Source organism: Genypterus blacodes, unplaced genomic scaffold (assembly GCF_046128005.1).
Source record: "Genypterus blacodes isolate CSIRO-AG114 ecotype Tasmania unplaced genomic scaffold, CSIRO-AGI_Gbla_v1 ptg000073l_1, whole genome shotgun sequence".
NCBI classification, from domain to species: domain Eukaryota; kingdom Metazoa; phylum Chordata; class Actinopteri; order Ophidiiformes; family Ophidiidae; genus Genypterus; species Genypterus blacodes.
This window is the reverse complement of record NW_027466883.1, coordinates 5512514-5535581: the sequence shown is the minus strand read 5'-3', so window position 1 is coordinate 5535581 and position 23068 is coordinate 5512514. Positions and strand designations below refer to the sequence as shown.

Genomic DNA, 23068 nt, shown 5'->3' with positions numbered 1-23068 from the left:
AGTTAACAAACACATTCCACCATGATTAGTATATACAGGATGGGTTATTACCAAGCCTGGCATTTTGTTGTGTACACCTTGCAAATAATAGAGCACAAAATAATGAACAAACCACAATTTTATTGAGTGATTACAATCAAAATGCATTATGCACAAAAGAGAAAGGACAATATTATAAAGAAACAAAGCATTTGAAATATATTTAATCGCAAACTAAGGTCTAACTCTTTCAGAAGCCACCTACTGTACAAACAAAAACAGCAAAATTAGACTAATTTGCCATAGAAAATCTCGCGTACGCTCAAGACAAGTATCAAGTGATCAAGCATGGACTGGGCTTTACATCAGCCAGAAATGTGTGGCACTGGGACAGAGTGCAGGTTCAGGACTGAAAACCGTTTAGTTGCTACAACAAAATCCAGAATCCATCCAATCCGTGCACATCTTCTGGTCAGAACATAAAAAAACAAGAACCTAAACAATAACACTAAATGTGTTGTTGATTTCTCCCTCACTGCTTAGTAGTGACCTGTGGAAAGAGTCAACAGTGAATAAATACAGTTTCTAAATTTGCAATGCCAAATAATAGTGAGAGACACAGTATATACATACGTGGTGAATATGATCGTGACCGGGATCGAGAGCGGTACCCTCCTCTGCTGTAGTAAGGGGACGGAGATCTGCGCCTGCTGGGGTGAAAGCATAAACAAACCGTGATGAGCGTTTCAGTTTACCACGAAGCAACGACTGAAACGGGACAAACAGGAGAAGAACTGACCTGTATGATTTGTAATAGTCTCTGTCATCGTAGCGATCGTAGTCCCGGTCGTAGCCTCGATCGTAGCCTCTGTCGTAGCCTCTATCGTAGTCCCTGGAGGCTCGACGTGATGAACTGCCGCCGCCGCCGCTGCTGCTACCTCCGCCGCCGCCGCCTCCGCCACCACCACTACTACTACTACCTCCTCCGCCACCGCCGCCACCACCTCCACTGTGAAACACAAAATACGAGTTTACACGTGTTCAGCCAGGCTCCAAAAACATTCTTTCTGACATACCAGAGACAAACACTCACTATGTGGGCCTTCCCATGTAGATTCCAGGAGTAGGTGTGTGAGCGCGTTTAGTAATGGAGAAATCCACTCGGATCCTGCGACCATCAAGCTCCATTCCATTCGCCCGGTCCTTAGCCTGAAACAAGACACTGTATCAGAACTGGACTTCAGAAGAGAATGATACTTGACTGACATCTTCGATTCAAAATAAACCGACCCATACCTCTTTGGAGTCCTCGCTATTTTCAAAGTAAACAAAAGCGAAGCCCCTTGAGCGGCGGGACTGCTGGTCATATACGATGTTGACATTAGCTAGAGGGCCGTATTTGGAGAACACCTCCCTCAGGTCCCTCTCTGTAGTGTAGAGGCTCAGTCCAAATACGCCCAAACAGTTGTTGGGGTCTGGGTTGGCCTGTAAGAGGAAACAGGGATGACGTGAGAAGGCAGCTGAGGGGGGCTGGGGTGGGAGAGAGACAAATAATCTGATCCAAAACACAACACTGCTAAAGACCCTGCATGTGTGAGCAAAATGGCCCCAATGAAGCAGAGAGCAGAGTATACATTGTGTTTCCATATATCTCTGTGATGGCAGGACGTTTTGCTTCATACCCTGTTGCCGATGTGTCTGCGACGGTTGGACATTGGCGAGTGGCTGTGGCTCCTGCGCCTGCGGTATTCCCAGCTACGAGATCGGCTACGGGAACGGCGGCGGTGGGAGCGGGATCGAGACCGGGAATAATGTCTTCGTGAACTCCGATGGGAATGGGACCTGTGGAGACGCAGGGAATCGTACATCTATCACAACGTCTCTACTGTTCTTCATTTAAACTTCAGTTCTTGATTACCGGGGTCACAAACGCACCGACACGGCATCTTACCTGGATTTTGATCGGGATCGAGAGCGAGACTTGGACCTGGAATGATGGGAGCCATCTTTGGAGCGTGCCGGGGAGCGGCTGGCAGATTTCCTCGAGCCGTGAGGGGAAGCGCTCCTCGAGCCGGCGTGCGAGTCCTGGACGGGCCGGGTACAGAGGGTCAGGCACAACCTCAAACAAATGTGCAGCAAGAAAAGAGGAATAAAAGCGCCAAGGGGGGAACTCAGTCTCCCCCTACAGGCCCCTTAAGGGTCCCACAGCATTTGGCATTTAGCAAGATTGATAGTGCACATTTCTAAATGTGATTAATAAAAAAGGATTTAACAGAAAATGCTTAGTAATTCATAAAGTTATAAAGCAAATTAGCTGAAACACAGATTGAATGAACATAAGAGCTGAGAGGTCTGAGGGTAGAACAGAGAGGGATACATGAAGCATGCTTTACAGAGAGAAACAGGGTGAAATAAAGTAACAGTATTATAGGGCTATTAGGAAATTACTCATACCGCAGTTAACTTCTGATCTTAACTTCATAACTTCTTTTACTTCATTACTTCAAAACAACCACTCCTTTCTTCTTTCTTCTGTTTGACATTATGACTTCTTTTTGCCTCCTCTTCCCCCATTTACCATCTGCCATTACAACACTAGTAGTGGGGACAGATCTTGATAGCTTCTGTCAGCTTCCAAACGCCATTACATTAGCATGCATCAACACCATCAGCTTCATCAAACAATAACAACTTCACATCTGAAACGTCTTCAGCCTTTTTCTTTCTTCCAAACTCAACCTTAACAAAGAACAAACAAGGGGTGGTAAAAAGGTGTGTTGGTATCTGGAAAAGCTTTTAAGTTACAGAGATACAAACGACAACAAAATCAGGAAAACAACATCAATGACATACATATGTGGTAATTGAGACTGAAACTGTCTTCACTGTGGAGCCTAGAATGTCCCACTGGAACAGTTACACACATTTCAGTTGATTTACAAGAATTAATTAATTTATGCATCAGAACTATATCAACATCACGTCATCAATAGCTATAAAATGATACATAAATGTGCCAATTCGGAATTCCGATTGTGTGTGTGTGTGCCTGGAACAAGCTTGAAATTACAATGAAAAGCGAAGATAAACATTAAAAAACGTATTTATTAAGTGTCAAAACACTTCATAAATAAATTATAAAAAATGTTAAGTAATTTCTTTTCTACTCACTTTCTTTTTCTATATTCCAGATAGTTTTTCAAAAATAATTACCAAGTGGCACATTTAATTATCATATATATATATATACACATATATATAGACAGGTTTGGGAACTTCGACTTGAACTTGACTAATGCATGGCTCGAAGGAGGGGCGCGGCGCTGCTGCAGCGGGACACCCGAGGCTATGAAGTGTAAACAGTGACTTCAAAAAGCTTCAGCGGCTTTAAATGGAAGCAACGGGGCGTAATTGTTTGACGGGCCACTAGAGGCCTGCCGCTTTAGCTTTAGAGCTAACGCCAAGTTCACCATATCATAATATATTTTAGCTCTCTTAGCTGTGTGTATCTGCTATAGACACAACATGTCGCTGTTTTATAATTGTCAAACATGCCCTCTTTCATCTCTGAGGTCGAGTTGTTACATTTAAACAATATGTCGACAGTAAACGTACAGTCAGGTGCTAGCCTCTAGCTAGCTACAAGCTGGTGCGCTTTAACGTCAAGGTAATCGATATTTTTCTTTGAATGCAAACTCACCCCATCGGCGAATGTCTTCTCGTTGTCGCTCATCCTATATATCTATATAGTAGGTGTTTGAGAATTAGAAGTAGCAGAGTGCGTTATTAAGAGGATTACTTAGGCGTAATCTCCAGCAAACGCTACCGCTACAGGAATCGGATAGGATGGAAGCACTGCGAAAGCTTAAGAGCGAGTCGGCAGGTTATTGATATTCATAGGGAGCTGAAATATCGCGTCCTGATTGGCTGGGCGCTCTCGTGGCCGCTGCGTTTATGTCGAGTGTAGTTTTGTCTCCCCCTTGTGGCTCAATATATTATCACATCTATGCCCATGATTACACATTTTAATATAATTATACAGTGCCTATTATTTGTATATAGTGTCGTTTATGTCGTGATTTATATTTTCTTAGGCTAAAAGTACCAATACTATGACAACCAAGTACTGGGGCTTTTTGTAGTTGAAGTAATCGTACCACTATCTTAATACACTTAATTAAATCTCCAATGCATTTTGGCAGATGCATGCAGATAAATGTTACTGATAATGCATATGTTCATACTGTACAATCTTAAGAGTAATATAAGTGATTTTGTGAAACTGCTCACAGTCCATTAAACTCTTATTCAAATGGATGTTGAATAGAAAATTACATATTTTGTACAACTCTCCTTTTCCAGTGCCGCATATTCAAAGTAATTACAATTTAAGTTAATTCCTAATGTAAAGAATGTTTCCATATAAAGGAAGCAGCACTGAATGAGTCGACCGTATCCATGAAGTTCAGTTTCAAATACAAAAAAATACTTTAATACAGGAAAGATCACAGAACTTGCATGAACATAACCATGCATGTGTGTGCAGTAGTTTACTTTACATGATATTCTGCTGAGTCACTGTTGTAGCCCTAAGTAGTCTCGCGCAGATGTCATGGAAATATTTCACAAACCAATCAGAGCATTAAATAAAAGAAAATGAGGTCGTTCTACTCATCAGAAGATATAACTTTACAGAACAATTGAAATATTTATACCATCCAATCAAATCATAAATAATGAATAACAGTAAAACAAAGATTGGGCTTATTTTTAAGAATTACATTCAAATGTTGCGACCAACTGGGCGTTAATTATCACCATGGTAATTGTGTGTGAAATAGACAAATAAATACTCCACAGTGACCTAAGTATTCCAGGTGTGAAGGCACTTCAAACGGAATTTTAAATGGTAAAACTAACAAAGTCAATACAAAAAAAAGACATTCAGTCAGTAGTGCCAAAGCTTGTATAAGAAATACAATTCAAACATCCTATTCATGTCTCTAATTACAACTCAGAGATAATTACTCAATCTAGACACGTCCCAAAATCAGATCTTAAGACTAGTGTTTCACTTCTCCAGACCAGCACAACTAGGTTGGTTCAGTCCCCTAGTTCAGTTTCAAAGTCCCAGTTTTTGGCCCATTCACTTCTTCAGTCATGTAGTCACTATACTGAGATGTTGCTCCTACTGACTGTCTTTGTTTATGATTCTCTACAGCAGCTTTTGATGGAGGATTTCCCAAATCATTAATTTCCTGAAGAAAGGCATGTGGCACTGTGGAAAAAGGAGCAGATGTTCAATTGCCTATATGGATTTTTCTCTTAATGTAGAAAAAAACCGAAGCATCGTCTAACAGCTGAAAACATGATACCTGTTTAAAGGTGAGAGGCCTTCCTTTGGCGACATAATCTGCATATTTACAGGCAAAAACACCGCAGTCGCTGCCATTTTTCTGCTGAGGAATCTCCTGCAAGGCACAGCAAACATTTAGTCACAACACACGACACTTAATTATTGATTAATGCAGCAATTGTTTTTCATTTAAACATACTAATACAGCATTTATCCCAGTTTGACTTACACTGGCCCTCGTGCTACCAGCGGTCCATTTGGCACCGTCAAGCTCTCTGCCTTTCTTAGCTTTGTGTTCCTCTATCAGGTAGCATCTGGAGAACAAGCAGGATGACCTCATTCCCATATAGATGCAAAGAATCTGGGGAATTTGCAACCAAGCATTTGACACGACCAGACAACTGAGGGTACAGAGCACACTCAAGACTCACAGTAGAAGACTGCAGATGTCATCATGTCTCTGGCCCATCGAGTCATACGTCTTCACTGTCCTGGCCCTGAAGTCAATCACCTAGAGAGTAAAAGGGGTGAGAGACAAAGCGAGTGTTTAAAACAAAAAGTGAAACAATATTGCAGTCATTGTGGTTCTTCTGCATTCTCACTCACAGCCATTGCCCAGTGAACACCAAGATGCAGGGGAACCAGGATGAGGTCATAGAGGAAGAGGTCGATGGCTTTAGTCCAGCGTTTCACCGCAGCGTGGCCTCCAGGCTGCCCACCACCTCCTCGCAGTTTGGGGAAAAAGAAGGTGCTGAACGAGTAAACCTTCAGCCCTCCCGCTTGGCTGGAGCACCGCTCCACCACCAGGGAGAGGTAGAAGTTTATCACCTGGGAAGAGGAAACAAAATCATATCATAATGTCAAAAATCAAAAGATTTTAAGATGTTATTTTCAAACTGATGGTGGTCTTAAATCCCTGGATCGACAAAACGAGTACCTTAGTTATTGTTCTTAGACCACATGTTATATTTGCAGTTTTCTGTACCGCCTCCCTATTCCAATCAATCAACCAATCAATGCACCCGTAGGAGTTGGGTACATCACAATACAGACATAACTTCAAGCAATCCTAAACTTGTGGTACCTACCTCATCGTTAAGCCAGCTGCCTTCCTGCAGTGTAGCCAGGTCTCTCTGTGTGATGCGGAGTTTGAAAGCAGCACTTAGAACAAGGTTAGGGTCTCTCTGAGCCAGAGCACGACACACCTCTGCTGCCATTTCCTATTATTCACAAACACACAAACTCAATGAATACATGAAAAACACAAACAAACAGCACCTGTTCTTTCTCAACAGAGACGCTTCATCTCACCTTATTAAGCCGAGGTACGTCTTCGTCACTGTACCATGTGTGGGCTGCGTGTGCGGCATGAGCGTCGGAAAGAGACACAGCTGGAGTCTCTCTGTCCACCAGATTGAGGCGAGTGGCTACTTCTGTGGAAAGGTCCAACTCTGCAGACGCTTTCTGCTGCAGGACAAATAGACAGTAACAAAACATTCATTCATTTTCCATGTGGCACATACGGTTTGATGAGTGTGTTGAAATGTGATGACGGAGAAGGACAAATGATCACCTTGGAACCCCTGCTCTGCTGGATGTCCTCATAGGCTCCAGTGGAAGCCTTACTGAAACTCAAGCTGCCCCACCTGGAAATCGATTATACACAGGTAAATAGGAAAAATAATCAATGCATATGATAGACAGGCGCGCACACACACACACCCACCTATCTTTTGGTTCCTTGGTCATTGATGCGCTCCTCCATGTAAACAGAATTGGGTCAGCTGTGCAAAAGAGAAGATTATCAGTCCAACGATACAGGCTTGTTTTCTAATTATAAGAGAATTTTGGGAAACAGTTTACTACATTTATTTCGAAGCGTACATGCATGTCCCGTCTTCCTGCGCACAGATTCGCATGCTTGTCCTGCAGCTGGTGCTCTGTGTTCACTCTGGACGAGAGATTCACTGGAAGCAAAAGGACAACAATCATGAAACCATAAGAACTCCACACACACAAACACAGACACAAAATGTGTGCACAATAGCAACTGAGCACACTCACTCTTGTGGCTTTGCTTGGTTGAAAGGGAGCGGCTGGCTTTTGCTGTATTTCTCCGTCACCATCTCCAGCAAGCGCCTGTAATGCTCTTTGTTATTCTGCTTTATGGTCTACAGGCAGAAAACAAACATGACAAGTGATGCAGCGACACGCCACACATAATATCAGAGGCGTCTCCATGAGAGGACACGGGATGATGTCCTAGATTGCAGCAGCATTTGATAATGTCATCTTTTGTTGAATGAATGAAGCAAGACTTTTCAGACTTTACATGATTACAACTCTGTATACAGTAAATTCAGCAGTTGGGATAAAATACCTCTTCCACGGTGAGACTGGGCTTATAGCAGCGGTTGAATAGGAAGGCATTACACATGGGGTCTGGGCTAGCGGTTCCCACCCTGGGCCGGGAGGGCAGCAGAGGCGTGGAGCCTCGTATTTCCCTGTCTCTCCCCCTGTCAGACAGGCCAGCCCCACTGGAAATAAAGAGGCACATGACCTCATTACTTTCAGAAATGTGAGGCACTGAGGATTATGCAGGTCTTTAAATTTAATCATAATTTACTGGGTGAAATCAAGACATTAGTAATCAAAGCTAGAGCTGAAGTCAAATTACAATTCAAGACACTTGCCTGTATTTCCTCATCAAAGGAAGCGAGGAGCTCTGAAAGGGATTCTTGGCACCCCGCTCGCCCTGGCCACCCTGTTTATCTGCTGAGAAACAAAAAAAACCATGATGAAAATGGGAGTGAAGCTGGGAAGAGAAAGAGTGTGTGGAGTGTGGATATGAGATGGTCACATAAGATGAGTCAGCAGATCCTTCTCTTCCTGCAGTAGCAGCATCCGTACGTACCCATCCTCCACTCAGCACCGTTCATCCAGGAGGTGTGGAGCTCATCAATCCCCATCAAGGTTACAGGCTGAATAAAGGGAAAGAACATGCAAAACAATTCATTTCATGTTAAATAAACCAGGGATGTGAATTCAAATTGCAGGGTAATGTGACTTTAATCTTAACTTTCAAACCTAAACTTCCATTATGGTGTCCAACAACAAATGGAGGCATGAGAAACCATGACTGAATAATGCATACAAAGAACAGACATTGCGTAACATAAATCACACACACTTTAACATACTATACTTGTAAATATACTTTTACGATATGTTTTCAATGTTGTAGTCCTTTGTTTTTCCAGATTTCCATGACCTTATGAACCCTGACACTGGAATTCCGTGTCGTCCCTAACCTGCTTGTCCAATATAGACACTCAGGAATGTGTCTGAAGTCTGACTGGAGTGATTGCTCATCAGATTTTGACATCTGACTGTTGCTTAACATGAAAATGCATGATTTCACAATGGCTGTTCAATACCTCACCTTTGCATATGTCCTTAAAAACCATGTTGAAATTGTTTTGCATAAGCAAATGAACTGTATCCAAAAATATCTGAAAAGTTTGTTTTGGCATTTGCACAACAGTTGATTGGGTTGTTCTTCAGTACAGGTAGACAAATCCGGATAAAGGCCAAACCAAGTGAACTGCATAATACAGCAGGCGTGCAACAATGACTTTGTGCAACACACTGAAATTTCCCGGAAAAGGATAGAAAGCACATTACTGACCTGGGTCTCTTCATAGTATCTGTGCCGCTCACAGCTGGGCGTCAGTGGGCTCTGCAGTCTGAGTAAACCTGCTACCCTTGATACGGTCTTCTTCACAAAGCTGAGGACTACATCTGAAACACAGGATGACACACACACGCAGTCAGCACACACTTTACTTCATACTTCGTATTGAGGGAATTAAGCCAAGACGGTTTGTGCACAAACCTCTCTTGCATCTCTTGGCTTCTCCCAGCTCAAACTGGGAAACACCGTCTGCAACGTCAACACTGAAACAAAACCATATAGATGTTAGCATTGTATGATGATTTCATTGAACTGCACCATCACTTTAATTGGAATTCTCCAGAGGCAGGCTCGAACATCAACTGAAAGCTGCATTGGATGACACAGGCGTTCTTTGAGAGGGTGGCAGGTGAAATCTATTAGTAATCATTCTAATCCGTTGACCAAGATCAATCAAACTTGTGCCCGTCAAATCTGACAGTGGGTGTTCAGGGACTTTAACTTCAGACAAGTATCACAACTAAACAAAGCACAACATTTTTAAGTTATTTATGCACTACAATAGATTGCATTTGGGTTTTCATCACTCATCTCGCTGACGTTGGTTACATATTAGCTCAGTGAATGATACAAACCAAAGTCACTGATGATTCGGGCCATATAAGGCTGAATCTCCGTTCGCTGTTTATTACAATTGTTATATCCGGTGAAACAAACCTCTGGTAATTCCGTTTCGCCGGTCTCCCGTGGCTCTCTGGTCGTTGTTCCCCCTCTGTCACGTCTCCTCGCGTGGGTATCTCCCCGCTAACGTTACCTTTCCCAGGCCACTCGGTGGGGTTCTTCGCAGTAATGGGCTCAAATAGCGACGAGAGCCCGTCAACTATCCATCCATACATCCCAGATAGGTACGAGAAAATGGAACTTGGTTTGTCTACTACGCGGGCCAGGTCTATTTCGGGTGAGGTAAGGTGTCAAAACACGACCTGCGACATGCGAACCACCGCCGCCTGTGGTAGCATTAGCGTTAGCATGCTGTAATGAAACTCAAGCGCTAAGAATGTGCGTCAGTCACTCTAAACCGAAGAGCGAACGTTTTGGTCGACGAGGACAAGTAGAACGGGCGGAGTCGGAAGTTATAGGATTGAGCGTGTGAAAATAGGAGGAGCCACCAACACGGCCCGTGCTGATGTACTAAGCGAACGCACCCTGGACCAAAAGCACCAATAACGTCAACGGCAGATCAGAATATCATTGGTTGATTTTTTTCATTACGCAACACGGTCAACGCCTCCGTTCAATACAGTATACAGTCTGGTGCATTGGGTCTAAAATGTACAATTCCGAATAATTCAAATGTAATTTAATAGTAGGTTGAAATTCAAAATTGTATCACAAAAGGGCATTGAGAGACAAAAGTCACTTGTTTAAGGTTGTAATAATTAAAATATTTATTCATTTCATGGTAGAAGCATGAATACAAAAAGCAGAAAATACAGATGCATACATCTAGATTAACATTGTGCGTTTACACAGTGACTAGTTATATTCATGTTGGATTTTTAATACAAACCTATCACAGATTTGGACATACAAAGAACAAAAATCACTGCAAACATTGGCCCTATTTACATGGCACAAATGGTTTCAACCTTAGGTAGAAAAATAGCAAAAGCACCATTTCAAAACAAACAAACATTTATGTTCTTCCAAAATCATTACAGTGCTTGAGATATCGTCAATAGAAAAATTGCGATAGAAAAAAGAAAAAAAAAAATCTTAAAAAATAATTTAGGTACTAAAAATTAAAAGGCGTTATCAAAATCTGTCTTATCTGTCTAAGTAAGTGCAAAGCATGGATGACTTCAGAACAACGTACAGAGCGGAGACATTCATTCTTTCAGAGGCCAGGCGTCTTTGGCTGCGGCTGGAGTGCAGATGGATCTGGTTGGAGACACAAAATCAGATCAGCCATCTACCACCTTTATAGACAGGTAAATACATGTAGCTATGCAGTCTGACCATTACTAGAAAAATCATCAGGTTGTTCAATATTATATTTCTTCAAGCTAATAATGACTGATCACAGCAGTACGACATTACACAACATTTTACCAATATCATTATCAAAAACTATCAGCAGTAATGTTATACATATACGCATTCTATAGTAAGAGGATCAAACCCTGCAGGACATACAGCCTGGACAACAGAGCCTTTGATCTAGTGCACTCAGTGACTGCCGACACAAGTTAGTACCCAGCTACTGAGTGATGTGGCGGAGTGGTGGGGTGAGTGCGTGAGTGTGTACCTGGGCCATACAGGTAAAGCGGTGACAAGCAGCTCAGGTACAGCCACGTCCTATTCTCCCGCAGCCAGCGCTGCCGGTAACCAATCATATCAGGGGAACAGGCTGCCTGTATCCTCCTTCCCTCTTTTGGGGGCGGGGCTACATGAGTCTTGCTTACTGGGATGGGAGATGATGGAGCACACGTTTTGCCGTTTGGGCAACATCATTTTTGCTGGAATGGTCTCAGGAAGACTTTAAATCTTTCTGCAACGCCAGTGACCCAATGAAGTGATATCTACCAGTGTGACTACGAGACGTGAATTGGGTGCTCAGAACGTAAGAAATGGTGTTGATTAATTTTGAAGAGTGTGATGCTTTGAAATGTTTAGGGTACCATCACCAGTGCAACTGGATAACCCTCAGAGTACTACCTTGTGCAACCAGTCACAGAAGCTTACAGACATGAATAAAAGGAAAAAAGGCAAATGTGCACAAGTCTCCACAGTGCTCCATTCCCTAACTCAATTTGTTTGCATGTTATGACTTCTCATGCACCCTGTGTTTTAGGTGTACCTGGAAAGAAAATGATCCCAGTTGTCCCCCTTCCTCCACCTTTGTGAATTCTACTTCATCTGTTGTCCTAAAATATACTTCCTGCACTCACTGCTTTCCCTAATCTTGCTTACCTTCCCTAACTCCGACCAGCCGTTGCTGGACTCTCTCCAGATGGTGGATATAGTCAGTCAGAGATGGCTCAAGGTCCTGGGACGTTGCACCAGTAAACCCAGAAGCCAACGTGGGGCTGGAGTATGGCCTAAGGAAAGAGTGAGCTCATTAATGAAAAAATACATTAAATTAAAATATCCATGAGTCTTGTCACTAACAGTACCTGTTTTGCAGCCTGAAAGGTGATTTGATGGGTGGAACAAGAGATGACACCGTTTCTCGATTTGGTGGTGAAAAGTCAGAATTGATCCTGGGCTGTTGTGGCTTTAAAACCTCTGGCCTAGAGCCTGCAGGGAGAATGGAAGAGTAAAAAAACACAGACAGATACACAAGCGTGTGTGTGTGTATATTTTTATATGTTCACAGGGGTGACCTGAAGTGTGTCCATTCACAGATGCTACAGAATGTCTCCTGATTGCCCTCTGCCATTTCCTGGTCAGGAACTTCATTCTGGAAAAAAAAGTGTTTGATCAGTTTTGCCATGCACACGCCTACACTTTCTAGCCTACAACACCTTCTGACTGCATGCTCTGTACCTTGAGATTGCAACAACAGCTCGTACAGCAGCTCTAAATCGTGTGAGTGGTCTGCGCTGGGAATTCTGCTGGGGTGAGGGTCGTGCCCCCATTTGGGCAATGAGACAAATTGTGGCCTTTTCACATTCTTGGAATCCTCCCAACAGCAGCAATAGATAACGCTTCTGGTACACTAGAGCTTTCCTGAAGCTCTCAGCACGCAGGTAGCGCTCATACAACCTCTGTACCTGCAAAGAAAAAAAACCCCCAAAAAACGTATCACCCTTTCAATATTGCTGCTTACGCACAACAGCAGTTGATGACATATTTGTCAAAGACAATTCATTCATTCATCAATTCTTCAAAGGGAAGTCTTTAAATAATTCAATCACTATCCAATTACTACATCCAGGCTGAATCTTATAGAATATAAACAGTTGAACACACATTCTTCCCTCTCACCTTGCCATTGCTGACTGATTCACTGCTGATGTGTCCGTTTTCAGTTTCTGTGGACATCTTTGCACGCTCATTCTGAGAGCAGCGCAATTGTCTCTCCAGGCAGGCGATTATGTGTTTGTCATTGGCTCGCTCTTCACTTAGCGTTGTCAGACTATCTGCCAATTCAGAGTTCTCCTTCAAAAACGTCTCCACCAAAGCTGCTGATGATAACTAAAAAGGGAACAACATCCACATTTTACATGTACCGTAGACTTAAGTCAAAAGAAGCAGTGAATTATTTGCTAAATGTGCAGCAGACAACTCCTTGTGCACCTGCTGGCTTTGTTGTGTGCTGCTGTCTAGCGTGCCGTCAGTCTGTGTGTTACGATGGCAATGCTGAGAAGATGCAGACATTTGTAGCCGTGCTCTCTCCAGCTCTGCCAGTGTGCGTTGCAGCTCCTGCATGCGTTGCTGGTCCTGCTGCCTCAGCAACTCCAACTCACACTAAAGACATAAGTGTTTGTAAAATAGTGTGTGTAATGTCACTTCTGAAATGAAATTGGATGCTTGCTCACCATTTTCACATTTAATAAGTGGATTTCTAATATCTTACCAATTTGTTGTTGGTCTTTTCCTGTCTTCTCTCCCTCTCCATCTGCTCTTGTCTCTCCTTTGTCCTCTCCTTCTCCCTCTCCATCTGCTCTTGTCTCTCCTTCCTCCTCTCCTTCTCCCATTCCTCCACTGCCTCTCTCCCCTTTGTCCTCTCCTTCTCCCATTCCTCCACTGCCTCTCTCCGTTTTCTCTTCAGTTGTTCTAGCCTCTCCTTTAGCTCTCTCAATTCCAAATCTTGGCGTTGGGAATGTTCTCGCTCCACCTCTAAAGAGTGACTGGCTTCCAGTTTCTGCTGCCTCCAGGTCTCCACTGCTAAACTACAACGGGCCTCGAGCTCGTGCTCCAGCTCCCCTTTCCTCTTTATATCATCTTCTTTCCTCCTTATATCCTCCGCTTCCCGTCTCCTTTGGGTCTGTAGCATCTCAGCCCTCAGCTCGTCCGTCAGAGCTGCCAACTCCTCACCTCGCCTTCGCTCTTGCTCCAGCTGGGTGCGCATATCAGAGATGAACTGTCTATCTCTAGCTGCATCAGCCTCCTGTCTGCGGCGGAGTTCCTCCAACTGCTTGGAGGAACGGTCCCTCTCTTCTTCCAGCATTCTGCGAGCATCAGCGAGCTGGGAGTGAGTAGCACCTAAACGTGATTCTTCTTCAGACAGGAGGTGCTCAAGATGTCTTCTCCCTTGTAAGTTGAGATCCTGTTGGTGGGCAGAATTTTGCCGTTCATCTAGTAAGTCCTTCTGGGTGTCAGTCAAGCGTGTTTCTAGTAGCTCACTACGGGACTGTTCTATCTGGAGTTCACGTCTAAGGTTGCTGCAGGTCACCTCTTCCTGCTCCACTTGAACCTTCAGAGCCATGACCTCTGACTTCAGCTGCTCGATTGATACCCGCTCAACCTGGGAAGGCAACAAGAGGATAATGTTGCAGAGTGGTAAGGGGGATTCTCAAATACACTTCAGCTTCTTCACATTGTTTGATCTTTGAAATATCATAATGGATAAGGATATAGTAGTCACACATCTACAATTAATTTCTGCATTTCTAGACATTCTGGCTTATAGTCACATTCTGGCTTATAGTCATATTTTACCTCTCTTTCTTCCCCTTCTTCTCTCTCCTTATGTTTGCTTTGAAGCCTCTCCTGCTCCAGTTGTTGCTGAAACTCCAGAACTTTTGTCCGCTCCCTTTTCAAAGCCTCCTCACCCTCTTCAACAGATAGCCTGGACGAGAGGAATGGACAAAAACAGTTTTAATCTCACTATTCAGCACCAATGCTTTGTACAGCATTTTGCTTCTGGATGATTTTGCGATTATGCCAGAAAACATGGTGAAGAGAGACATAACTGCTGTCTACAATGTGGACTGTGCAATATATATTAATTACTTGAGTGACTGTATTGTGTTCTCTTGCTCTTGCTGAGTGTCATGGGCACATTTCAGCAATTTCTGGTTCTCCTCTAGTTCTGCCCTCAGTTGGGATCCACCCTGCCCATCCCTCAGTTGGGATCCACCCTGTCCATCCCTCAGTTGGGATCCACCCTGTCCATCCCTCAGTTGGGATCCACCCTGTCCATCCCTCAGTTGGTATCCACCCTGTCCATCCCTCAGTTGGGATCCACCCTGTCCATCCATCTGTAGTTGACCAACCTCACTCTGATCGTCCGTCTGGAAAACAGAAGAATGTGATCAGCACAGATACTGAGCTGAAAGATATCATCGTATGATGTTTAGATAATCCAAGTCACCTAATTTAGAACAATCGAGAGACCTTGCCATGAAAAACAATGATTGGAAATTATTATACACTGAGTTTACTCCTATGTAAAGAAAGGGTACTTAATTTCAAAAACTTTTTATTGAGAAATCATAGTAACTCACATGGGTGCGGCTCTGAGCCATTCGGCACAGTAGCGCTCGGAGAGCAATAACAGACTCCTGCAGGGCCCTCTTCTCCTGCTGCCAGGTCATGGGGGGGCATGAGGATGACTTGTCAGTGTGATCCGGTAGGGTGGGGCTATTGTCAGACCGATGCTGTGTCTGTTCCACTGAGGCTTTCAAATCCGATTGTGATTGGGTGTGGAAAGCAGCACGGCGCTGGGACAAAGTGAGAATTCTGCAGCTTTCCTGGTATACCTTCTTCAGCAGACCCTGCAAAATATGGTAGAACAAACTGAGTTATGAGAAAAGGTTATTTTTTAGAACAAATCCATTACCAACTGTGTGTGGAACTTACCTGAAGCTCAGGTGACAACAGCTCATCGCTGTAGCTCATACTGCCTGCAGCACTGTCTGTGTTAACTGTGGGGTTCATGCCTCTGCAGCGGAGGTACTCAATAAAGTGAGCATCCAGTCTCTCAGTCTGTTCTAGCTCCAGTCTAAGCCGTGCACCCAAGCCGGAACTGGCATCTAAACAAATTAACACCAGTTGTAAAACTCAGAGGACATTAAAATAATACAACTGGCAGGTTAAGCAGAGCAAGACTCACTGCTGCCATATCCATCACTGGCCCATTCTGGTGCAGAAAAGGACGAGGTGGAGCCAAGTGGAGATGGAGGTGCAGTGAAGTCAAGACCTTCCAATTCCTGCAAAAATTAGAAAAAAGGAAATTGTACATTAAATGCCTACTCTGGAGAAAAGAGTTTAATACAACAAATCCTTCATACAGAATATAACGACATACTTTGTCCACATCCAGGGAGTCAAGCGCAGAAAAGTTAGAGTCGGAGCCCGAGGAGTGGGAGCTCAGAGTGGCTGGATCTGGGGTGATCGTTCTGGAGTGTGGTGGTCCCATTACAACCCTGGGAGAGGCCTTACTCAGGGGGGGATCTTGGGCCGTGCTGTTCAGAGCACTGAGCTCAGACAGATGGCAACCTAGAACAGAGGTGTGGAACCGTTCTGGGATTCCGTCTTGGGAGCATTCCAGCCTCCTTATAACCTCTGGAGAGCTCAGGGAAGCGTTTCGAGACATGCACACACCATACTCAAAACCTCTCTGAGAAAAGTCTGAGAGGAAAAAAAAGATGAGTCTTACCACAAGACATCTAATTTTGCAATGGTGATGGTGAAGTGATTCAATTCAAGTTGTAAAATATACTGCAAGTGCATTATACGTGCATTATATGTGCCTGGCCATGCGTAAGGAGTCACCTGTCTGTGAGTATCCTTGGTGGTGAGAAGGTGTATCTTGCAGGTAGCCACGCTGATTGAGTTGCTGCAGTTCTCTTTGCTGATAGGCCAGTTCTTCTTCCCGTACAGCCAGGTCTTCCTGTAGGTGTTGAAGCTCCGCCTGCAGTCGCTGGTTGTCGCCGTCTAGGGCAGCTAGCGCAAGGTCTTTAGTCTGACGGAGAAAGAGGTAAGGGTATTATTGGCCTGATCACTGAACTATTGCCACAATTAACAAGTGTGTGTATGTTTGTGTCCAAACTTGCCATAAACATCGTTCAGGGGCCCAGCATTTGCTTTTCATTCAATTTACATAAAATTAGCAGTTTCATTTCGGGAGACATGAATGGAACCACCCTCAACGATTTCACAGTTGTCAATGACATCATGAATGGAACCGCAAGATAAACCCCATAATGGCATCATGCCCTGAACTACGTCGCAGTTCATGACATCAGGATTGGAACCACAACATACTGTAAATCAGTTGCATTGACGACATTGATCAGATAATAAGGGCAGACATACTTGACCCAGGGATGGAGCCTGAGCTGCTAAGAGAAAACAATGTGTGCTTTATTATCAGACATCCTGTACTACAGTGATTTGGTCCCACCTGTCCCTCCTCGTGTAGTTTCTCTGCTCTCTGTTTGCTGGTATTAAGCCCCTCCTTCAACACCGTCAGCTCCACCCTCAGGGCCTGATGTGCTGCTCCCAGCCCGGTTAGCTCTGCCTCCCTCTCTCTTAAGGCAGCATCTGCTTTAGCGAGGGTCACTTCAGCATGAGTCTGGGAAAGAGAAACATCCACATTAGCAGCCCACATCAACATAGTTAAGACATGTACGGTATATGTAGGCTATGATAGGATTTTCCAGATTTGGAAAGAAGCACTGCATGTTCCAATCCTTCACTACCCCTCTGCTCCTAGGCTAAGTAGCTGATGTATCCTTTTAGATCTACAGCCCTGGTATACGGTGTGATAGCTACATTTGTCAAAGAGAAACAAGCTCTACTCACAAAGACCAAATAACAAATTACCGTACAAACGCATGGTGCATTCCTCATTTATGCATTACAGCTTCTAAGTTTCGTTTCAAAGACCACAACCAGTCCTTACCGCATCCTGTCAAGGCAGAATGTAAAGAAATGAGAAAGATAACCTGTGTTTAAGCTTCGAAAACAAGAGCCAGCAAAGTTTTCCCTGAGCTTCCTCATTCTGAAGTCACTTCCTCCGTCTACGTCGGCAGTCTGTGCCACAACGCGTCATCACAGCCTCTCTAATTGGAACCAGATGTGAGCTTGCCTGCAGTTGCAAGCACAGCTGTTTATTAGCAAAGGGCACAGAGCCATTTAAACTCAAGTGTGGGCTCGATCTTCAGAGTCAATGTTGATATGTTCATCTACTTTTCTCCTGAACAGCATGGCAGATAAAACTATCTAGTTTAGGTCAAATAACATGTGTCAATGTCTGTGCTTAATGTCGATGACTGTGCAGTGCCACTCACCAGAACTTCCTTTTGTGCCTCTTCTTGGTTGGCTGCCTTTTCATTGACCTGAAGGGTTAGTTCGTGGATTCGGGCCGTCAATAAAGCCACTTTCTGTCCGAGTCTTTGCATTTGTTCCTGGAGTTGGCTTTCCCTCCTCCTCAGCGTGTCACACTCAGTAGAAAGTTCTTCCTTCACAATCTCCAATGTGTCAACCTTTGCCCTTTCCACAGCAACCAGCTCTTCTCTGTCTACTACCTCAGCCCTCACCTCCTGGACTCGTCTCTCGAGAGTGAGGCTGGTTTCTCTCAGGACTTGCATTTCAGTTTTCATCTCCCCCCGCTTTGTTTTTAGAGTCTCCATCTCTTCCATTCTTTCCTGTTCTTTCTTTTGGAGTTCCATAACTAAAGTGCTGAGGCAGGCTTTCTCCTCACCCAGGGCATTTGCCTCCAAGGCTTGATCTTTCCAACTGACCCCCTCCTCTCTCTCCCTCTGTGCCTGAGCTTTGAGCTCCTCCAGCTCAGCTTCTTTAAGGGTAAGGAGACCTTGGAGCTCCTCTGCCTTCTCCCTTTCAGTTTTAAACTTCTTTCCCAACTCCTCCCCGTGTCCTCTGTACTCTTCCTCCTGAGTGAGTAGTAATCGCTCCAATGCCTCCTTCTCTGCCACTGCAGTTTCCAGCTGAGTCTGAAGGGCCTCGAGACGAGAACGCAGGGAACGAGTTGAGGCAGAGTGGGTCAGACGCAGTTCTTGCTTTAGGCTGCTTGGTCCTCCCCTTTTTGCTTGTTCTTGGATAGTATAATGTTGAGGTTCAGGGCTGGGTGAAGGCGAAGGATTAATGCTGTCACCATCCTGAGAATCACTAACTTCATGCAGATTGGGGCCCAAAGTGGCAAGTTCTGCCTGCAGAGTGCTGATGACTTCATGAAGGCGCTCCACCTCTTCCTGCTTGTCTTGGCGAACTCTCGTGGTTTCGGATTTGAGATGTTCCACTTGTGAGCGCAGGTCGTCAAGGTCAGCCTCCAATTCCTTTGGTATATTGAGACAGAGATGACAATTAACATCTGATATTGCACTGCAACACTGACTACATGTGTATTTGTGTATTTGTTCTGACCATGTTGTCCTTTGTGTTCTCCAATTCCTGTTCCAGCCTTTGGATCTCATTGTTGAGGTGGTCAATCTCATGGTTTTTCTCCTGCAGGAGTAATGAGGAGAGGTTCTCTTCTTCTGTGTCCTCTACCTGTTTTCCTTCTTTCTCCTCCTGGAGTATGGTGAGAGTGGACAAATTCTCCTACAGAGTGGGTGTTTTATAGATTTTTATATATATTGGATAACAGATGTTTGATAATTTTATAAGAAGTGAAAGTTGGTTTTACCTTCAGGACAACAATCTCCTCTTGGAGCTGGTTAATATGCGCTGCATTCTGATTGGTTACCATCTCTAGTTGCAATGTCAGGTGTTTAAGCTCCACTTCTTTGATGCTCAGGTCCCTATGTATGTCCTCCAGTTGTCCTGATAGGACCGCAACCTGAAATACAACACATAAGAAAATAATGAGATTGATAACCATTTAAAGCTATATACTAAAACTTACATTTCTGTAGGACATTACATTACATTTGTAAAACATTCTGAGCTTTCAGAAATTACTGGTCTACATATGTGAAGGTTTTTAAAGGATGGCTAGAGTCTGCCTATGCATATCTAATTTGATATCATCAACCACCCCAATCTCCATAAATCATGTGAGCTACTTCTGTGTTCCACAAAATCTTACAGACCTCTTGCTCTTTGCTCTGCAGGCTTTGCTGAACGGTGTCCAGGGCTTCCCTAAGCTCCTGGGTAGGGTCTGGTGCGCTGTTGTGGTAACAATGTCTAGTCTCATCTAGTTTAGACTGAAGGGCTGATATTTGAAGCCTGTTAGACAACTGCTGCTGCTCCAGTGCCTGCTTATCCTGACAGGGACAAGAGATGAGAGTTTATACACAAAGTCACTGGCCCCAACAGTAACTGTCAAGAGGAGGTTGAAGTTTATGCAAGTATTCTTACTTGTATGAGCTCCTGTTCTCTCAACCTGGCTCTGTGAAGCTCTTGTTCAAGGTGAGCAGCTGATCTATTACTCTCTGCGCTGCTAAGTAATGCTTGCTCTAGCTCCCTGATTCGCCCAGCAAGCTTGTCAATCTCCTCATTGCGTTCTGCAAGATCACGCTGGGCTTGCAGATTGGCCGCAAGCAAGGAGGCGTGGTCGTCTGTTTTGTCTTTGATGAGCACTTGTAGACTCTCCACCTGCGCAGAATACAACAAACCGCTTTTAGGAAGGCATGGTTCCAGCAATTGAAATAACACAACGGGATTTGCACAGAGGCGCTATGATTGATAGCTTAATAAGCAATTCTGGGTCTGCAGGCAGCCACTGGTTTGGAGCAATCAAAGTTCAGTCATTACAGAAAGAAGTGACAAGAAAAAAACATTAAGGAAAAGGAAACTAAAGAATACTAAGAAATGGATGGTGAAATGTTAGTGCGGACGTTTGCAAAGCACATCTAAAGATCTAAAATTAATCTATGCACAATTTCACAAAAATTATGACAGCACATGCCATGCACGAGAGTCAGGGGAGCTACGAGAAGGACGCTACGGTTACGATTCCATACCTGCAGAACCAAGTCCTCAAACTACAGCATTCCATTCAGCAAAGGGATAAACACAAGGCAAAAATCAGGCTTGATGGCAAACAATGGACAATGCATTTAACATAAGCGTCTTCAAATGCCATCACATCAAACAAGATCGAAGGCCACACATACTACCAATGCAAAACGCTTTTAGTATTAACACATATATTATTCTGAAAGGCCCACATGTTATTAAGTATATAGACTTCCTATGAAGATTCTGGGATTTACCTTCTGCCCTTTATTATCCCCACCAGTTGACGGTCTGAGCTGAGCCTCCAGCCTACGGATCTCCTGCTGGAACTCATCTCTCTCATGTTCACGCTCCACAGCCTGCTCCTGTATGCGTAAGGGGGAAATATGTATGATAATAGCGTGACAACAACATGGTTCAATTGTTTCTGGTAGTCACAAAACTAAAACGCATACAAGGTGAAAAAAGGAGATCATAATTCATTTGTAAGTTTTCAAAAGAAAGGAATCAAAGTGCAGATAGTATTAGGAATATTTAAACAAACAACTTTGCAAGACTCACCTCGATAAACTGCCTGTTGTGTTTCAACTGTTTCTCAAGTGCTTGGACACGTTGGTTGAGGTCCTCGGAGTGTGTTTTGTGGTGCTGCTCAGTCTCCACGCCCTTGGTCTCCTGTTCTTCCAGCTCTCTCTCCAGGTGTCTGAGGCGAAGGGACAAAGAACTTCTGTCCTTCTCTGCCTGCCTTTGCACATCAAGCCTGTCCTGGGTCAGACGCTCCGTCTCTGCCAGTAGAGCTTAAAAATAGGAAAGCAGGCGAATCAATTTCACATCACAACATAAATACACACACCTGCAAAATACAGTATAATATGCCATCCTTGAGGTTCATTACTTAATCCAAAAAGAAAATGCTGTGATCCTGAACATTGTTTATTAACACGGCAAACCAAGAGTCTCTGTTGCGAACCACTGGCAACAGCAGTGTTAAGAACAGCAACTTCACACATCACAGCAAAACACTCAGTATATTTACCCCCACCCCCTTGCTGCACACCCGTACTGCACTCTGACCTACAAACCTGCATCAGGATCTAAATTCAGCCAGTGGCCTACAGAGAAAAGACACATCTGAACAGAGACATCAGACATCATCAGACGTGTGCGTCAAGCTCACCACTGGTCTCATAGATCACTTCATACACACACACACCATCTCAATGCATTATAGTTGAATCGCTTAATTAATGTGCATAACTCTTGCTCCTCTCACCTTTCTCCCTCTCCCCAAGCCCAGCAGAGAGATGGTCCCTCTGGCGGAGGAGAATTGTGTGCTCCTCGCTGAGCTCCTGGTGCTTCACCCTGAGGTTTTCCAGCTCTGCAGAGAAGCTTTGTATCTGGTGCAACTTTGCTTTAAGGCCCTCCAGCTCCTCCACCAGCCTCTCCTCTTGTGCCTCCTTCTGCTGCAGAGATTCCTCTAGCACCCCTTTCTCAGCCATGTAGCCCTCCAGCAGCCCTGAACATATCACAAAAAAGGTAAAGAGTAGAGGAAAAGACATGTGACTTTATTGTTTAGCTCTGCAAATTACAGACCTTCTTGAACTAGTTGGATGAACTAGTTAATGAGGCGTCACATTCAGCTGGGCTAAACACTGCTCACCTTCAGCCTTGTGGAGTTCCAGCTGGAGTTGATTGTTCAGCTTTGCCTCCTGGTCAAGATCCTCCAGTAGCTGCTTGTGCTGCTCAAGGAGTTGGGCAGAGTCAGCTTTTCCCTGAGAGAACCGTTCCTCCAGAGAAAGGTGGACATCATGAGTCTGCTCCAACTAGAGAAAAATAGATCCAAGATGATTAAACGGATAACAATTCTAATACAACAGCTTTATTGTATATATTTTAGAGCACATGAGTGGATTTGTCTGTCTACATTACCTGAGTGTTGGCTTGGTTGAGCAGTTCCAGTAGAGCGTCTACTGTGTGGCGCAGTCTGCTGCAGGCATTCAGGGCCGTTTCCTCTCCTCCAGGGTGGATCTGTGTGTCTGAAACTAGCAGGCTCTCACAGAGCTGTTGGGTCAGCTCCAGTTCCTCTGATGACAACTCTGCAATTGAAATGCCTATGGAAATAATAAATCAAAATTGGTCAAAATAGGTGTATGGTGTAAAATAAAGCC

General features: G+C 44.1%; 3 protein-coding genes across 7 annotated transcripts in view; all 3 read right to left on the bottom strand.

Moving 5' to 3' along the window:
- Window positions 1–100: 100 nt before the first annotated feature.
- On the bottom strand, window positions 101–3837 carry LOC143006398 (transformer-2 protein homolog beta-like). Of its 2 annotated transcripts, none has more exons than XM_076157843.1 (8): window positions 3680–3837; window positions 1931–2064; window positions 1662–1821; window positions 1276–1464; window positions 1073–1188; window positions 779–988; window positions 613–689; window positions 101–529 (listed from the first exon to the last, which is right to left on the bottom strand). In XM_076157843.1, the coding sequence occupies exons 1-8, from the start codon at window positions 3710–3712 to the stop codon at window positions 519–521; spliced, it is 930 nt and encodes a 309-aa protein (XP_076013958.1). In that variant the 5' UTR covers window positions 3713–3837; the 3' UTR covers window positions 101–518. The 2 variants fall into 2 exon arrangements, with proteins under 2 accessions (XP_076013958.1, XP_076013959.1); XM_076157844.1 differs by having other exon boundaries at window positions 613–686.
- Window positions 3838–4443: 606 nt separating this feature from the next.
- On the bottom strand, window positions 4444–10076 carry senp2 (SUMO specific peptidase 2). 3 transcript variants are annotated; one of them, XM_076157782.1, is made up of 17 exons: window positions 9747–10076; window positions 9231–9292; window positions 9024–9136; window positions 8250–8316; window positions 8029–8110; window positions 7716–7872; window positions 7400–7506; window positions 7220–7302; window positions 7062–7119; window positions 6909–6981; window positions 6647–6802; window positions 6424–6555; window positions 5942–6163; window positions 5767–5846; window positions 5565–5649; window positions 5355–5450; window positions 4444–5257 (listed from the first exon to the last, which is right to left on the bottom strand). In XM_076157782.1, exons 1-17 carry the CDS (start codon window positions 9923–9925, stop codon window positions 5195–5197), a joined length of 1815 nt encoding a protein of 604 aa, XP_076013897.1. In that variant the 5' UTR covers window positions 9926–10076; the 3' UTR covers window positions 4444–5194. The 3 variants fall into 3 exon arrangements, with proteins under 3 accessions (XP_076013897.1, XP_076013899.1, XP_076013898.1); XM_076157784.1 differs by having other exon boundaries at window positions 6647–6799; XM_076157783.1 differs by having other exon boundaries at window positions 8029–8107.
- A 595-nt stretch (window positions 10077–10671) lies between these two features.
- Window positions 10672–23068, bottom strand: part of pcnt (pericentrin) — a 29641-nt gene continuing 17244 nt past the window's right edge. The window contains exons 35-61 of one of the 2 annotated variants that reach the window (XM_076157301.1): window positions 22830–23011; window positions 22561–22723; window positions 22174–22416; window positions 21465–21697; window positions 21161–21268; window positions 20909–20929; window positions 20304–20540; window positions 20036–20209; window positions 19630–19782; window positions 19368–19544; window positions 18275–19279; window positions 17386–17556; window positions 16755–16944; window positions 16288–16610; window positions 16093–16189; window positions 15840–16012; window positions 15485–15754; window positions 14991–15271; window positions 14697–14826; window positions 13612–14502; window positions 13332–13502; window positions 13020–13229; window positions 12579–12805; window positions 12416–12492; window positions 12206–12329; window positions 12003–12130; window positions 10672–10970 (exon numbers count right to left, since the gene is read on the bottom strand). In XM_076157301.1, coding sequence (XP_076013416.1) covers window positions 10927–10970; window positions 12003–12130; window positions 12206–12329; window positions 12416–12492; window positions 12579–12805; window positions 13020–13229; window positions 13332–13502; window positions 13612–14502; window positions 14697–14826; window positions 14991–15271; window positions 15485–15754; window positions 15840–16012; window positions 16093–16189; window positions 16288–16610; window positions 16755–16944; window positions 17386–17556; window positions 18275–19279; window positions 19368–19544; window positions 19630–19782; window positions 20036–20209; window positions 20304–20540; window positions 20909–20929; window positions 21161–21268; window positions 21465–21697; window positions 22174–22416; window positions 22561–22723; window positions 22830–23011 — 6203 coding nt within the window. In that variant the 3' untranslated portion in view covers window positions 10672–10926. The remainder of the gene's footprint in view (window positions 10971–12002; window positions 12131–12205; window positions 12330–12415; window positions 12493–12578; window positions 12806–13019; window positions 13230–13331; window positions 13503–13611; window positions 14503–14696; window positions 14827–14990; window positions 15272–15484; window positions 15755–15839; window positions 16013–16092; window positions 16190–16287; window positions 16611–16754; window positions 16945–17385; window positions 17557–18274; window positions 19280–19367; window positions 19545–19629; window positions 19783–20035; window positions 20210–20303; window positions 20541–20908; window positions 20930–21160; window positions 21269–21464; window positions 21698–22173; window positions 22417–22560; window positions 22724–22829; window positions 23012–23068) is intronic. The other variant, XM_076157302.1, reaches the window with a different exon arrangement.